The sequence below is a fragment of the Pleurodeles waltl genome, chromosome 6 (genome assembly GCF_031143425.1).
Source record: "Pleurodeles waltl isolate 20211129_DDA chromosome 6, aPleWal1.hap1.20221129, whole genome shotgun sequence".
NCBI lineage: Eukaryota > Metazoa > Chordata > Amphibia > Caudata > Salamandridae > Pleurodeles > Pleurodeles waltl.
Window position 1 is genome coordinate 976,761,702 of NC_090445.1, and position 16,373 is coordinate 976,778,074.

At 41.7% G+C, this 16,373-nt stretch overlaps 1 protein-coding gene across 1 annotated transcript in view; it reads right to left on the reverse strand.

The window, feature by feature from the left end:
• Positions 1-16,373, reverse strand: part of NOC3L (NOC3 like DNA replication regulator) — a 433,719-nt gene that overhangs the window by 308,151 nt on the left and 109,195 nt on the right. Inside the window, exons 7-10 of the mRNA XM_069239851.1 lie at positions 13,294-13,455; positions 10,746-10,839; positions 10,438-10,613; positions 1,319-1,447 (exon numbers count right to left, since the gene is read on the reverse strand). Of these exons, the coding sequence (XP_069095952.1) occupies positions 1,319-1,447; positions 10,438-10,613; positions 10,746-10,839; positions 13,294-13,455 (561 nt within the window). The remainder of the gene's footprint in view (positions 1-1,318; positions 1,448-10,437; positions 10,614-10,745; positions 10,840-13,293; positions 13,456-16,373) is intronic.

Below are 16,373 nucleotides of genomic sequence, written 5' to 3' on the forward strand. Positions count from 1 at the left end.
GCTGCCCCGCGCTGCTGAGGGTGTATTTTCTGTGTGGACTTGTGTCCCCCCCGGTGCCCTACAAAACCCCCCTGGTCTGCCCTCCGAAGACGCGGGTACTTACCTGCTGGCAGACTGGAACCGGGGCACCCCCTTCTCCATTGAAGCCTATGTGTTTTGGGCACCACTTTGAACTCTGCACCTGACCGGCCCTGAGCTGCTGGTGTGGTAACTTTGGGGTTGCTCTGAACCCCCAACAGTGGGCTACCTTGGACCCAAATCTGAACCCCGTAGGTGGTTTACTTACCTGCAAGAACTAACAATTACTTACCTCCCCTAGGAACTGTGAAAATTGCACTAAGTGTCTAGTTTTAAAATAGCTATATGTGTTGTATTTGAAAAGTATATATGCTATTGTGATTATTCAAAGTTCCTAAAGTACTTACCTGCAATACCTTTCATGCAAAGTATTACATGTAGAGTTTGAACCTGTGGTTCTTAAAAATAAACTAAGAAAAGGTATTTTTCTATACAAAAACCTATTGGCCTGGAATTGTCTCTGAGTGTGTGTTCATCATTTATTGCCTGTGTGTATGTACAACAAATGCTTAACACTACTCCTTTGATAAGCCTACTGCTCGACCACACTACCACAAAATAGAGCATTGGAATTATCTCTTTTTGCCACTATCTTACCTCTAAGGGGAACCCTTGGACTCTGTGCATACTATTCCTTACTTTGAAATAGTGCATACAGAGCCAACTTCCTACGGCATGGTAGGCCCAAACGGCCAAAGTTCAGCGCTCGCGCCCAGAAAGGCGAAATTTGGTTCCCGGCGGTACTATCGGTTCGACTAGAGATGACAACTCCATCGAAACAATAACGACGGTCAAAGAAAGTTATCTAAAGTTTCCGAATCTAAAATTTCAGAGCAAGAGGGAACACGTCCGAACCCAGCAGCGGAAAGAAAACAATCTAACAATGGAGTTGATGCCCATGCGCAGTATGACCAAGAGGAGGAGTCACTTGATCCTGTGACTCCGAAAAGACTTCTTAGAAGAAAACCAACTTGTAACACTCCAAGCCCAACACTAGATGGCGGAAGCAATGCACAGCATGTGTTTCTGCAGCTACACATGCCATATGTAATGACCAGATGCTTTTAAATGCATAGTATTCTTGTAAAAGGAATACCATTTAGGAATTTAAATCTTAGATTATAGATTTTTGCTAACGGACTAGACTACACATTCATTGCTTACTCAGTATTAGAAAACGTTCTGTCTTAGCATGCTTATTTATTATTGACGAATTCCAGTAACAAAATGAGAAACCTACCTCTGGTCTTACATCATAGTTCCGGCTCTTTACAATGCCAGAAATTACTTTCACAGCAGACAGTGCAGCATAGCCGACCCTATCTTGTTTAAAGAGCTTCTTTATAGCCTCACAGCACATTTCGGAAATCTGAAGAAAAAAAAAACATGAAAGGCATACATTTGTTGGTGAAATGCTGAACATGTGCAAAATAAGCTTTTGCAGCATAATGAAAATGTCACTTACCCAGTGTACATCTGTTCGTGGCATCAGTCGCTGTAGATTCGCATGTTTTGCATAGCTCGCCATCTGGTGTTGGGTCGGAGTGTTACAAGTTGTTTTTCTTCGAAGAAGTCTTTCGAGTCACGGGACCGAGTGACTCCTCCTTTTGTCTCCATTGCGCATGGGCGTCGACTCCATCTTCGATTGTTTTTCCCCGCAGAGGGTGAGGTAGGAGTTGTATTGTAGTAATAGTGCCCATGCAATGGAGTGACTAAGTATGTACCTATTTAAGGTTAAAATAATATATATACAAATAGTTGAAGGTACCTTCCGAACTGCTACAGGCTCCCGGGGAGGCGGGTGGGCACATGCGAATCTACAGCGACTGATGCCACGAACAGATGTACACTGGGTAAGTGACATTTTCAGTTCGATGGCATCTGTCGCTGTAGATACGCATGTTTTGCATAGACTAGTAAGCAGTTATCTCCCCAAAGCGGTGGCTCAGCCTGTAGGAGTGGGAGTAGTCTGAAACAATGTTCTTAATACGGCTTGACCTACTGTGGCTTGTTGTGCGGATAACACGTCTACACAGTAGTGCTTGGTGAATGTGTGAGGCGTAGACCATGTGGCTGCCTTACATATTTCTTGCATCGGGATGTTTCCTAGAAAGGCCATGGTAGCACCTTTCTTTCTGGTTGAGTGTGCCCTTGGTGTAATGGGCAGTTGTCGTTTAGCTTTAAGGTAGCAGATTTGGATGCATTTAACTATCCATCTGGCTATACCTTGTTTTGTTATTGGGTTTCCTGCATGAGGTTTTTGGAATGTAATAAATAGCTGTTTAGTTTTCCTGATGCTCTTTGTTCTGTCAATGTAATACATTAATGCTCTTTTGACATCTAAAGTATGTAGTGCCCTCTCAGCTACGGAATCTGGCTGTGGGAAGAACACTGGAAGTTCCACTGTTTGATTTAGATGGAACGGTGAAATTACTTTTGGTAGAAATTTAGGATTAGTCCTTAGGACGACCTTATTTTTGTGTAGTTGTATAAAAGGTTCTTGTATTGTAAACGCCTGAATCTCGCTTACTCTTCTTAGAGAGGTAATGGCAATGAGAAATGCAACCTTCCATGTTAGGAACTGTATTTCACAGGAGTGCATGGGTTCAAAAGGTGGACCCATAAGTCTAGTTAAGACAACATTTAGGTTCCATGAAGGAACAGGTGGTGTTCTTGGTGGAATAATTCTTTTAAGACCCTCCATGAATGCTTTAATGACTGGTATCCTATATAGGGAAGTTGAATAGGTAGGCTGCAGGTATGCAGATATTGCTGCAAGGTGTATTTTAATGGAAGAGAAAGCTAGGTTAGATTTTTGTAAGTGAAGCAAGTAACCCACTACATGTTTTGGGGTTGCGTGTATTGGTTGGATTTGATTAATATGGCAGTAGCAAACAAACCTCTTCCATTTACTGGCATAGCAGTGCCTGGTGGATGGCCTTCTGGCTTGCTTTATTACTTCCATACATTCTTGGGTAAGTTGTAAGTGTCCGAATTCTAGGATTTCAGGAGCCAGATTGCTAGATTCAGCGATGCTGGATCTGGGTGTCTGATCGTTTGGTTGTGTTGTGTTAACAGATCCGGCCTGTTGGGCAGTTTGATGTGGGGTACTACTGATAGGTCTAGCAGCGTTGTGTACCATGGTTGCCTTGCCCAAGTTGGTGCTATTAATATGAGTTTGAGTTTGTTTTGACTGAGTTTGTTTACCAGATAAGGAAGGAGAGGGAGAGGAGGAAAAGCGTAGGCAAATATCCCTGACCAGTTGATCTATAGGGCATTGCCGTGGGACTGCCTGTGTGGGTATCTGGATGCGAAGTTTTGGCATTTTGCGTTCTCTTTTGTCGCAAACAAGTCTATTTGAGGTGTTCCCCAGAGCGTGAAGTAAATGTTCAGAATTTGGGGGTGAATTTCCCATTCGTGGACCTGTTGGTGATCTCGAGAGAGATTGTCTGCGAGTTGATTCTGAATTCCTGGGATAAATTGTGCTATTAGGCGAATTTGGTTGTGAATTGCCCAACGCCATATCTTTTGTGCCAGCAGGCTCAATTGCGTTGAGTGCGTCCCCCCTTGTTTGTTTAGATAATACATTGTTGTCATGTTGTCTGTTTTGACGAGAATGTATTTGTGAACTATTATTGGTTGAAAAGCCTTTAGTGCTTGAAAAACTGCTAGTAGTTCTAGGTGATTTATATGCAGTTTTGTTTGATGTACGTTCCATTGTCCTTGTATGCTGTGTTGATCGAGGTGTGCTCCCCACCCTGTCATGGAAGCATCTGTTGTTATTACGTATTGTGGCACTGGGTCTTGGAAAGGCCGCCCTTTGTTTAAATTTATATTGTTCCACCATAGAAGCGAGAGGTAAGTTTGGCGGTCTATTAACACCAGATCTGTAAGGTGACCCTGTGCTTGTGACCACTGTGATGCTAGGCACTGTTGTAAGGGCCTCATGTGCAGTCTTGCGTTTGGGACAATGGCTATGCATGAAGATATCATGCCTAGGAGTTGTAATATCATCTTTGCTTGTATCTTTTGTGTTGGATACATGCGTTGTATGATGTTGTTGAAATTTTGAATTCTTTGTGGACTTGGAGTGGCTACTCCTATTGTTGTGTTTATTATGGCTCCTAGGTATTGTTGTACCTTGCGCAGCAGAATGTTGGATTTTGCGAAGTTGACTGTGAACCCTAGTTTGTAGAGGGTTTGTATGATTTGATTTGTGTGGTGTGAGCACGTTATTAACGAATGGGTCTTGATTAGCCAGTCGTCTAGATACGGGAATACATGTATTTGCTGCCTTCTGATGTGTGCAGCGACTACTGCTAGACATTTGGTAAAGACTCTTGGTGCGGTTGTTAAACCGAAAGGCAGTACCTTGAATTGGTAGTGTATTCCGTTGAATACAAACCTTAGGTATTTCCTGTGCGATGGATGTATTGGTATATGGAAATACGCGTCTTTGAGGTCTAATGTTGTCATGTAGTCGTGTAGTTTCAGCAATGGTAACACTTCTTGTAGTGTGACCATGTGAAAGTGGTCTGATTTGATGTATGTGTTTAGTATTCTTAGGTCTAGGATTGGTCTTAGCGTTTTGTCCTTCTTTGGTATTAAGAAGTACAGCGAATAAACTCCTGTGTTTATTTGTGTGTTTGGTACTAACTCGATTGCGTTCTTTTGCAATAGTGCTTGAACTTCTATCTCCAGGAGCTCGGAATGATGTTTTGATAAATTTTGTGCTCTTGGTGGTATGTTTGGAGGGAATTGTAGAAATTCTATGCAATAACCATTTTGGATAATTGCTAGAACCCAAGTGTCTGTAGTGATTTCCTCCCATGCTTTGTAATAATGACCTATTCTTCCCCCCACTGGTGTTGTGTGGAGGGGGTGAGTGACATGTGAGTCACTGCTTAGTTGTAGGGGTTTTGGGGCTTTGAAATTTTCCCCTATTCCTAGGGAATTGCCCTCCTCTATATTGGCCCCGAAAGCCTCCCCTGTACTGTCCCTGGTAACTGGATGGTGTTGCCTGTGAGGTGCTGGCTTGTGTGGCCTGACCCCGAAACCCCCCTCTAAAGGGTGTTTTGCGGAAGGTGCTGTAATTTCCTCTGCTCTGCGGGGAGTAGAGAGCGCCCATGGCTTTAGCAGTGTCCGTGTCCTTTTTAAGTTTTTCAATCGCCGTGTCCACTTCTGGATCGAACAGTTCTTTTTCGTTGAATGGCATATTTGGAACTGCCTGCTGAATCTCTGGTTTAAACCCAGACGTTCGTAGCCATGCATGCCTTCTGATGGTCACAGATGTATTTATTGTTCTTGCAGCTGTGTCTGCTGCGTCCATGGAGGAGCGTATCTGGTTGTTTGAAATGTTCTGTCCTTCTTCAACCACTTGCTTTGCCCTCTTTTGTAGGTCTTTGGGTAGATGTTCAATGAGATGTTGCATCTCATCCCAATGGGCTCTGTCATAGCGCGCAAGAAGTGCCTGTGAGTTAGCGATGCGCCACTGGTTTGCAGCTTGTGCTGCGACTCTCTTTCCAGCTGCATCGAACTTGCGGCTTTCCTTATCTGGGGGTGGTGCGTCCCCAGATGTGTGGGAGTTGGCCCTTTTCCTAGCTGCTCCTACAACGACAGAATCTGGTGGCAGCTGCGAGGTTATGAAAATAGGGTCTGTAGGAGGCGCTTTATACTTTTTTTCCACCCTTGGTGTGATTGCCCTACTTTTGACCGGCTCCTTAAAGATGTCTTTTGCGTGCCGAAGCATACCAGGGAGCATAGGCAGGCTTTGGTAGGAGCTGTGGGTGGCAGAGAGGGTGTTAAATAGAAAGTCATCCTCGACTTGTTCTGAGTGGAGGCTTACATTGTGGAATTGTGCTGCTCTAGCCACCACCTGAGAATATGCAGTACTGTCTTCTGGTGGTGATGGCTTTGTAGGGTATGCCTCCGGACTATTATCTGACACAGGGGCGTCGTATAAGTCCCATGCGTCCTGATCCTGGTCATCTTGGCTCATGGTGGTGTGAGCCGGGGAATGTGATGGTGTTTGTGCTGGCGAGACGTGAATTATAGGTGGAGGAGAGGGTGGCGGAGTAACCCTTTTCACCATTTTTGTTTGTGGTGTTTGGTCAGTTTGAAATTCCAGTCTTCTCTTTCTCCTAATAGGGGGAAGGGTGCTTATCTTTCCTGTCCCCTGCTGTATAAAAATACGTTTCTGCGTATGGTCTACATCGGTGGATTGCGGGTCTTCCTCAAACCTATGCCTTCGCATTTGGGAGGTCATTGATTGCTCTTCGGTATAAGAGCCTGAAACTGGGTCGGTTGCAGGTTGTTTCGGCACCGAAACCCTGTCTGCATCTTTTTTCGGCTCCGAGGTGGCTTTTTTCTTTTTCGGAGTCGAAACATCTCGGCGTCGATCTTCATCGGTGCCGCTGTCTCGGCGTCGAGCCGTGTCTACACCGCTATCTCGGTGTCGATGTATGTCTCCAGCACTTTCTCGTCCCGAGAAGGCTGCGTGCCGGTGTCTCGACCGGAGTCGGACGGTCTCGGCACTGATTGGGCCTTTTTCGGTGCCGACGGTCGGTCACCGAATTTATGGGTGGAGCCATGGCCTGGTGGCAGTGGCGTCCCCTGGGCCTTGACAATCTTCTTATGAGTGCTTTTCGACGTCTTACTCACGGTTCGTGGATCGTCGAATTCCTCGGAGTCCGATTCGTGTATCGAAAAGGTTTCTTCCTCTTCCTGTACCTCGAACTCTCGGTGCGCTGTCGGCGTGGACGCCATTTGAAGTCTTCTTGCTCGACGGTCTCGGAGTGTTTTTCGGGACCAGAACGCACGACAGGCCTCGCAAGTGTCTTCACTGTGCTCAGGTGATAGGCACAGGTTACAGACCAAGTGTTGGTCTGAATAGGGGTATTTTTTGTGGCATTTGGGACAGAAACGAAACGGGGTCCGTTCCATCGGCGTTCTACACGCGGTCGGGCCGAGCAGGCCCCAACGGGGATCGAAAACTACCCCAAAGGGCTCCGGAGCTCTTCGATCTTCGATGCAGTGTTGATTCTGACTACGCCGATCCCGAACGCAACAATACCGACGAAAATCTTCCGAAATTTAGCTGTTTTTCCGTTCCGAAACTCGGAGCGACAGGAACACGTCCGAACCCGATGGCGGAAAAAAAACAAACGAAGATGGAGTCGACGCCCATGCGCAATGGAGACAAAAGGAGGAGTCACTCGGTCCCGTGACTCGAAAGACTTCTTCGAAGAAAAACAACTTGTAACACTCCGACCCAACACCAGATGGCGAGCTATGCAAAACATGCGTATCTACAGCGACAGATGCCATCGAACACCAAAATATAAATAAAGTAGCCTTTGGAGAGACACTATGCAAATGTAAAACTTTCTTTGCTCTCTTTTGCCCGTTATAGCACATATGAGGATGCAGTCAAGGGCAGTAACTCTGAAGTCTTCATCCTAAGCAAGAACATGCCATTCCTACATGCTGATCGAAGAGTGAGGCTGCCAAGAACACCATGGGCATGGACGGGCCACTGCAGCATAATACAAACGGGCCTCGACATTCCAAAAGGTGCAGTGCGTGCAAAATCAAGCCAGCCATTAAAGCTTGAACTTGAAAAGAGAAGTAACACAAAGACCACCCTAAAATCCGTCTTGCTCCCTATGCGGACCACAATCATATTCAATACCATTGCCTAAGTCCTACTAGATCAAGAACAAAGCAACGTAGAACAACTATCCCCATACTACGTACCAAAAAGGAGTCTTCAAAACACCTAAAATATCAATCAGAAGTTCAGAAAGAAAAATAAGAGGCAGTTCTTGCAGAGTACAAACCCCAAAGTCATAAAATACTATAAATAAAATCTATGGGTTTGAATTCATTAACTTCAGAAATCTTAATCTTTGGGATGAGCACAGAAACCAGCACCCTCCTACCTCGACCCAAATGAGAAACGCACTACTTCTGAGAAGGAACCACAACACAGTAAATGAGTACATAAGTGGCATGCAGCAAAGGTGGGCACATGCAGCAATCAAAGGAGGCTGGATAGGAAGCTCAAACTATCTCCTTATTGAACTCTGTTGGATCACTGGCGTTTACTCAAAGTGGAACTCCTTTTAACGCAAGCGGCTACTGCCCATATGAACAGGGCTGGACACTAACAGTCAGTGACAATCGAATATAGTACTGCAGTACTCAGAAATTTAACTAAAGCACATTAGGGAGATGACATTGCCTATCAATGGTAAATCCATGTAGTATTTCATGACTGACCCCCTCATTCATTTAATGGATGGCTATAGCTCACATGACCAGGTCATGATACTAACATTCGGTGGCATCTGATTATAGTAATGGATATGAGAGTTTTCACTTGAACGATAGAGACGGGGGGGACTAACTGACTACTGTCTCTCCCTGGTACATTCATGCAAGTAGTTTCAAGGATTATAGGGGGGCCATGGAGCTTTAGTAGTAGGCGGAATTGTGGTTCCTCTCTGCTTGTATATAGTCAGGAACCATTCCCTTGATTTCTCTCTTCTCTCTAATTCTTTATGAAGTCAAGCGCATATGTGTGGTTGGAATGATTGGCCGCGACGAAGCAGAGGGAAAGACATTTTTTTACTATTTGGGAATGAACCAAGCTAATTCTGGTAAGTCAGCCTGTGACCTGGCAAGAGCAACAACTACACAATGACAAAACGCAAGTCCAAGACAGCACATTTCACAGAAGAGATAGGCTGCCTAACTATCCAGTCATCTCTGATTTGTATTCCTAGAGCAAAACCGTTTGAGAGAAATAGGGAAAGTGCATACCCCTATGGCAGAGAATAAATCTATGTTGCTGAAGGAGTCCAAAGTAGAGTTCTAACCTGATGATCATGTAAAGCCTTGTTTCTCTATTCCTCAGACAAAAACGAAATATGCAAGGTTTGTATATCTGCACCTCACTTCACCTTGCCCCTTCCCATCAAGTGATGTGTTAGGCCCACCAACATCAAGGCTACAAATGGTTCACACTGTTCGGATAACCCACAATGGTTTAGGAACTGCTGACCATGATTTCTGCCCACGACTATAGTTTTCAAGACAATATTGCCTTTCCAGAGCAGTCAGCAGCCCAAGATCGAGCAAAGTTTGTTGACTGAGATAAGTCAGGCAGATCTGTTTTTAAACACGGCTCCTGTTGCTAGAAACAACTGTTTAGAACTGAAACTAGGAACCAAATCTATCATTAGACTGCTCAACAAAAACATTTGTGATGTTATAAAGTTGGATTAGGTCTACTAATGTACTGCCCAAAACCTGTGAACAGAAAATAGACACAGAGTGCAGGAGATACTACCTAAGAATAGTAGTTAATTCCATAGGCCTTAATAAAGTTACTAAGCATAGTTCCTTAATGTAAAGTCCTGCTGGGAGGCTTTAGACGTGTACACCTGTGGTAGACTGGGACTTATAAGACAAAGTCAGAAAGTAAAATCTTTGCCCAGGATAAACCTGGTGGATGTATTCAGACCCCTCTCCATTGCGATCAGCCACAAATTGTGCTTAGGTCCCAGGTCTACAGCAACCAGTGACTAACACTGGTGCTTTTTGGCACTATTTCTACTTAAAACTTTAAAAGTTCATACACCTTGATTCCCTTTTTTTGTTTATTAAATTTTATTCCGTTTTTCTAATACCATTTGAGATTTTTACTATTTGGCATTTTGACTTAAAGGGGACTGTTCTCAGGTTAGCAATTTGACCCAGGTTGTGATTATTCCTTGAATTGGATGGTCACCCAACCCATATATTAATCCAGAATCTTACATACACAGTCATAAAATGGTCGGGATCCGATGCACAAGCAGTACAATTCTGTGCTTCTGGCCATTGATTAAGATCCCCTGGAGGAGAATGCTAGTTCAATGAACATTGTAATCCTTCATCAAAACTATTAAAAAAAAGTCAACCAGCTCACCTTTTACAAAAAAGCATTTCCTGATTAAGCTTTTTCTACCGAAAGAACAGCTAAATGTGGGGCTGAAAGATCCTATGATACAGCAACAAATTGTGTGTCTTACGCAAACATGTGAGTTATACATGGACAACTTTGCTTTGCCAATGTCCTTGGCCTAAACTGTCAAAATTAAAAGACAGAAGTGGAAAAGGAATTGTGAAGGAAAATATCACTCAGCAATGACACACTTAGCAGTTCTCAATTGAATACAACGTTTTACGTCATTTTATTTTCCAAATATTTGTTTTATGGCACGCAGGCACAGCTTGACACCAAATAATTATCCCTTTTACTTAAGAAACACAGCCATATAATCTTTACTGTAATGCGTTAAATGTGTGACTCACCCGCTTGGATTTGTCGTTCATGAGAGGTACAATCATCACAATAATGTTATTGTGGAAGTTGAAGTGAGAGAGGGACAACATCAGTTCACTCAAGCATTTCACTGCAACCTCTGCCAGACCTTTGTATGCTTTTAAAGATACAACATCACTTTTTTTCAGCTTCATTTGCTTCCAGTCTTTAAAAAAGTACAAACAAAAAAGCAGCAACTCTGAATTAGACAAATGTCACAATAAAAAAATATACTTTTAAATATCTAAACAATAATTATTAAGCGTCTAAAATATTTAATAACAATTCAATCCCATACCTTTAACTGTCTGTTCTAGGTTTTCCAAGTAAAACTTGTACTGGCAAACCAGTCCTTCTTCAAATTCTCTTAGTTTCTGGGTTTCTTTTTTAACCTGCATATAGAAGGTGTTTTACACAGGCAGAGAAAAGTATTTGATGGAAGCAGTAGTTTAAAATAAATTGAGAAAGAAAACAAATGCAGGCTAACAATGTTAACATTTATAGAAAACATATATTTTACCAGGAAAACATAACATTTATGTAAGGTTTTGCGTTTGGAGTCACAGGATTAACAGTCACAGCTCAGGGATTTATTTTGCTGGATAACAATAACAACAAAGGGAATTTAAGGCTAATTTTAAATAACAATGTCTTCTATATAAAATAGGCCATACAATAATTGAGCATGGAAGGTCACACACATTTTACACAGATGGAGTATGACAAGCAGAAGCCCCACTAATCAGATTATGCGCACATCTTAAAAGTCCGTTCTTCAGCTTTTATGGATTAACATTTTCAAACAGAAAAGTGAATCAATTTTTTTTTTTTTTAAATATTAAAAAGTCAAGACCCTTCCAACCTTTCAAATATCTTAGGAAGACGGTAAGAAAACCCTGTCACATCAGAGTCACTGTAGTCTAGAGCAGGGGTCTCCAACCTTTTCTATTATGAGAGCTACTTGTTCATAAAAATCATCCTGAGCTACTAATATTATTAATGCTGTAAGAGTGACAACATCAGACAGGATTATATTAGTGGCCGCCATGTGCAGGATTACCAGTAGTGAACAACTTTGTGCACCAGGCACGGTTGACAGCAATAATGTGAAAATGAATTTGTTGATTTAGAGTGACTTTACATGAATAATACATAGCTTAAATACTCCTGGCCTCAAGGTAATAATATTAGTAATAAATGTCCCAGTGCTACATTATTTATCAGTCAAATATCAACTTTAAATATATTTTCAAAATTCACTTTTCCCCAAATGTTGGTGTATATATATTAATTCAGCCAAACAAAGCTTCAACATTAGTGGGCTTGACTGCACACAAGACAGCTACTTATGGGTCACTGGAGAGCTACCAGTAGCTCACGAGCTACTCACTGGAGAAGCCTGATCTAGAAGGTTTTCTGCTCAAAGCTTGCAGCTCTGCTGTAATTTTGAAACCGGGCCCAAAGTGGAGGGTGGATATACAAAATGGAGATGTTCTGCAATTTCCAAATATATTTACCTTTTAATGATGTTTGCATAGGTGCCTGCAAATCCTCTGCTAAAAAAGCTTTGATGCATCCATCTTACTAACAAAACAGCATGCAGCTAGGATGTAAATGACAGGACAGCACTTTGGAATCATTCCTATTTAAGGGTACTAACCTCACTGCCACACGATCTGTAATGTTACAGCCAGCGACAGCAAGAGAGGATATTTGCACATACAAGCAAACGTTCCATGCCTGTGCAATAACTGTTGCTTTCATTACGAAATGAAGTTCATATCGAAACTGCATCAAATTTACAAACTTTATCATCTTGAAATAGCGACATTGAGACTATCAGCTCAGCAGCAGCAGCTAGAGGGCTGAGTGAATGGATACATTTAAATGCAAAACTAGATGTTCCTGAAGACAATCCCAAAACCTAAATATCTCATTGGATCGGAGTAGGGGGCACAAAAAGCATTTTGGATGAAAGCAAGTCAAATTAACAAGAGAAATACCAATCGAACTGTTGAAAAAAAACACTGTTGGAAGGAGACAGCATCACAGTATCTATTTGTTAAAATATCTCACACAGTATCTATTTGTTAAAAAATTAAATCTGTGATGATTTGGATACTTAAAGTAAAAAGGGAAGGCATAGTCACTGGTGAGTTTAATTGGCTCACAAGCTTCTATATTAAAAGAGTAGGGCAGGTGGCATGCGTTTAAGTAAGTTCACCTTTTGATTGGACATTTCATGCTTTAAGGACCACAGGTAGTTCAATCAAGCTTTCGTCCCTTCTGCTCCAAGCCTCTGGAATTCCTGCTCGCCCAAGATCAGATTTGTTCTCAACCCAATCATTTCGTAAACGAACTGTGGGTTTTCATCACTAAATTTGAACAGCCCTTGTCTTTGTTAGTCCCTAATCTTTCCTTTTCTTATTTTAAGAGCATAGAGATCATATTATTACAGATTATCGTGATCATATTTGCAACATTGTAGCATATCCACAAAGGGAAGAATTTATATATTTTATACAGTTTTAAAAACAGAAGTACGCTCCACCATTCGTCATTCAATGAAAGTAGTTATTTACTCAGTCTTCTGTATTTCATAAATTGTTAATGGTACACTTAAAAGCAGGTACCCCACATAAATCTCTGGATTTTCAATAACAAATACAAAATTCATAGCATAGAACACAAGCTAAATTGCCAACAATATTTGTTTTAAGGAGCAACAAAACACAAGGGAAAATACAACTATGTGATTCTATCCTCCAAAAAACGTGCCTCACATATATAAAACATGCATGTAGAATGACATTTTTTGTTTAGCAAATAATTATGCTAGTAACTACCTTTGATGCCTTTTCTGCCTCGGTTAGAGGGCGAATTTTATAAGAAGGAGTTATATCTTTAAACACTTCTGTCAGTGACAACATCACAAGCTTCCTTACAGTCACGGCCACATTTGGGTCTTGCTCCATCAACATAGATCGCAACTCCTTCAGTTTTTTAACCTATTAATAAAAGACATGTTAAACCATGAACATGATATGCAGAAATTACACAATAAGAAATAAGAATTAGGTATTAATGTAGTTTTGATATCAGTCATCGTGTACAAGGAAGAAAAATCGAAACTGAAAAAAACCATGACAGAAACCAACAAAAAGTAGTGCTGAACTTAAAAAATAACTAGATGATGACATAAATAGCCATGACCAAACAATTACATGTGGGGGAAAAAAAGAGATAAGATTCATGAAATTCTTGCACCAAAGGTTTGCATCAGAGGAAGAAAAAAGGCTTTCTCTGTAGTGCTGTGAAAGGATAAAAAGATCTTAAGGGAAGCCCAGATACAGCATTGCTGAGTGGCACCCAATACTTCATCTAGAGTGCCTTAGGATTACTACTTCATATTATGTGCCCAAGGATTGACATGCCAATCATGATATAATTAATGGAGGCAGACTAATAAGGAGAAAGGGGGACATATTTACAGTACCCTCTCCTTTGCAAAGTAGAAATGAAGCACATTTCCATCTCTTTTCTATCTTCACCATTCAGGCTGAGGGCATTTGAAAGGTGCGGGTTAAGATGTTCTAGCAAGGTCTTAAGACTTTAGAACACTCAGTACATCATCGTAACTAAGTATTTTCAGAAGATGTTCTCCTTGTCATGCCCATGGTAGTACTGGTCTGGATAAGATTTCAACATCTACTCTCCTAGGTTTTACTTTTCTGTACATTGTATATATTTATCCCATTCTTCATATGCAACAATGCAAAGTAGCAAACCTTTAATTCACTCAATTATTAGTAGATGCCGTCAACAATTGGCTGTGCTAGACTGTAAGCCAACAGGACATGACTATTGCATTAAATATTTTATGGGGGTTAGACTTTTTGGAAATAACTGGTCTGAGTGTGCTATTTTTGAGACCATCACAGCCTTGTTTAAGGTTTCCATTTCTCCACCTATTTACATTTGAAGGGTTCCTGGGCAACTCGAGCAAATTAAAGGTCAATGTCAAGACAGAGTGTTGGGGTTTGCATGGATGGATGGGTGTTACTTTCATGCTCAATCAGAGGTTAGTTAGAATGTAGCTATAGATTAGGTCACTTTCAGAATTCGCAGGTTTTAAACAAATGTAACTGACTCAGGAGCCCACGACGGTTGAAGAATGCAGTTGAGATCTCATGAGCTGACCTAAGGGAGTCATTTGTTAAACTCATGTGGAGAAAGTACAGGTTTACCGGTTTGTTCCAGAGACATCTGACTCAACGACCATTCACTGCAGCCTTCAACATAGCATCAGAAGCCGTAGCTTGGTTATGAGTCTGAGTAGCATTGAGGAATTAGTGCATGAACAGATCACCAACATGGCTGATGTGCCTGGGAAGCCTGAAAGACCGAACCCCTAGGGGTTCGACATCAGCATCAAAAACATGTTTGCAGTTTAGCCATTTCAGGGGAGATTAGCTGTGGAAATTATCAAAGTGGTCTTACTCAGTGGTTGAGATACAAATTCACTACCCGAAAATAGAATTTACGGTTCTCTACCCAGTCTATTTCTCTCCAACGGCTCTCTGAGGAAAGCAAACAACTCCCTAAGTACCCAGTATTGAAGGAGCAGAGCTTGACTGAACTAGAACTAAAAACGTGAGTGAATTACTTCTTATACTTTCGGGGATTCCACCAAAAATCCGGAGCTTGAAGACAACCCAAACATGGACTTGGAAACAACAGTTGGTGCTCATCCTAGTTTCTGTACAGACAACGTCAGGAGCAAACATGTAGTTTGGTACCAGATATCATCTAGGATTCGATCTCTGTTAAACCACAATTATCTGAGTAGGAATTTACAAGGGTGCTTGATAAATGATCCTGCTGGAAGGGGGAACCATCTGCATTTGCTGTCTCCATTTGTAATCCAAGTTGTCTCCTTTGTATCATGAACACAAATGTTAAATTTTAATTCTTGTTTCAAGGGTAGAATTAAGATTAATAGGACAAGTAGACATTTCTGCTATAGTGGTAGATCTATAAGGGGAAGGCTAACTTTGTGACATCATACTGCGGCATCTAACTTATGCTGTCTTGACTCAGAAAAGCTTTTTCTAAACACATTAAGAAACCAGCTCAGTAGAGGCTTCTGTATTCTGGTGGCCTACAAGTGCATGTGAAAAGAGTACGTAACAGGTATCCCATGATGTGTGTTCTCGAGTGAGACTTCCCAGTTATTTTGGTAACAAGAATTAAGGAAAGCAGATATGGCTCTTGAATATGTTATTTGCCTTGTCGGTGATAACCTCAACATGACTTTCCCGAAAGCTGCTTTTTGTTTTGTTTAGCAGTGGAGTTGCATGTGTGCCTGTACAGCAGTATTGTGTTTGTTATGGTTACTGGTGCACATTCTCATTATAAACATCCATGGACCTGGATGGCTTAAAAATGCCTCAGAACACCCACCCCCTCCCCAACTTTCCTCTTCCTTCTCAGGACTCAATGTACTCTTTGGCACAATCTTTCTAGAAGTCTTTTGGGGGTATTCTATAGAAATCTTAGCTTCTTAATCCAGCATCATGTACTGCTGTGCTTTTGATGGATAGATGTTTTATGCCACTGAAAAGCCTGACACATAAGACACTTAGTGTTACCATGATCCTTGAACAAAAAAAAAATATTCAAAATTCCTTAAATATCCTAAGGAACAGTGTGGATTGCATATGGACCCAAATTAAATGATCCAAATGTAAACCTCTCCACCCCAACCACCCACTAAAAATAAAAGGAATCCTCATAAGGCATGAAACCTCTAGTGATTCACGCCAAAAGCACTGTATTTTTGGTGGAGCTCATTACCAGTTGACGCTGAATCTCTGGTTATATTTTCCTGAGATGTTGCTTTAGAGTTTTTGAAGCATTACTTGTT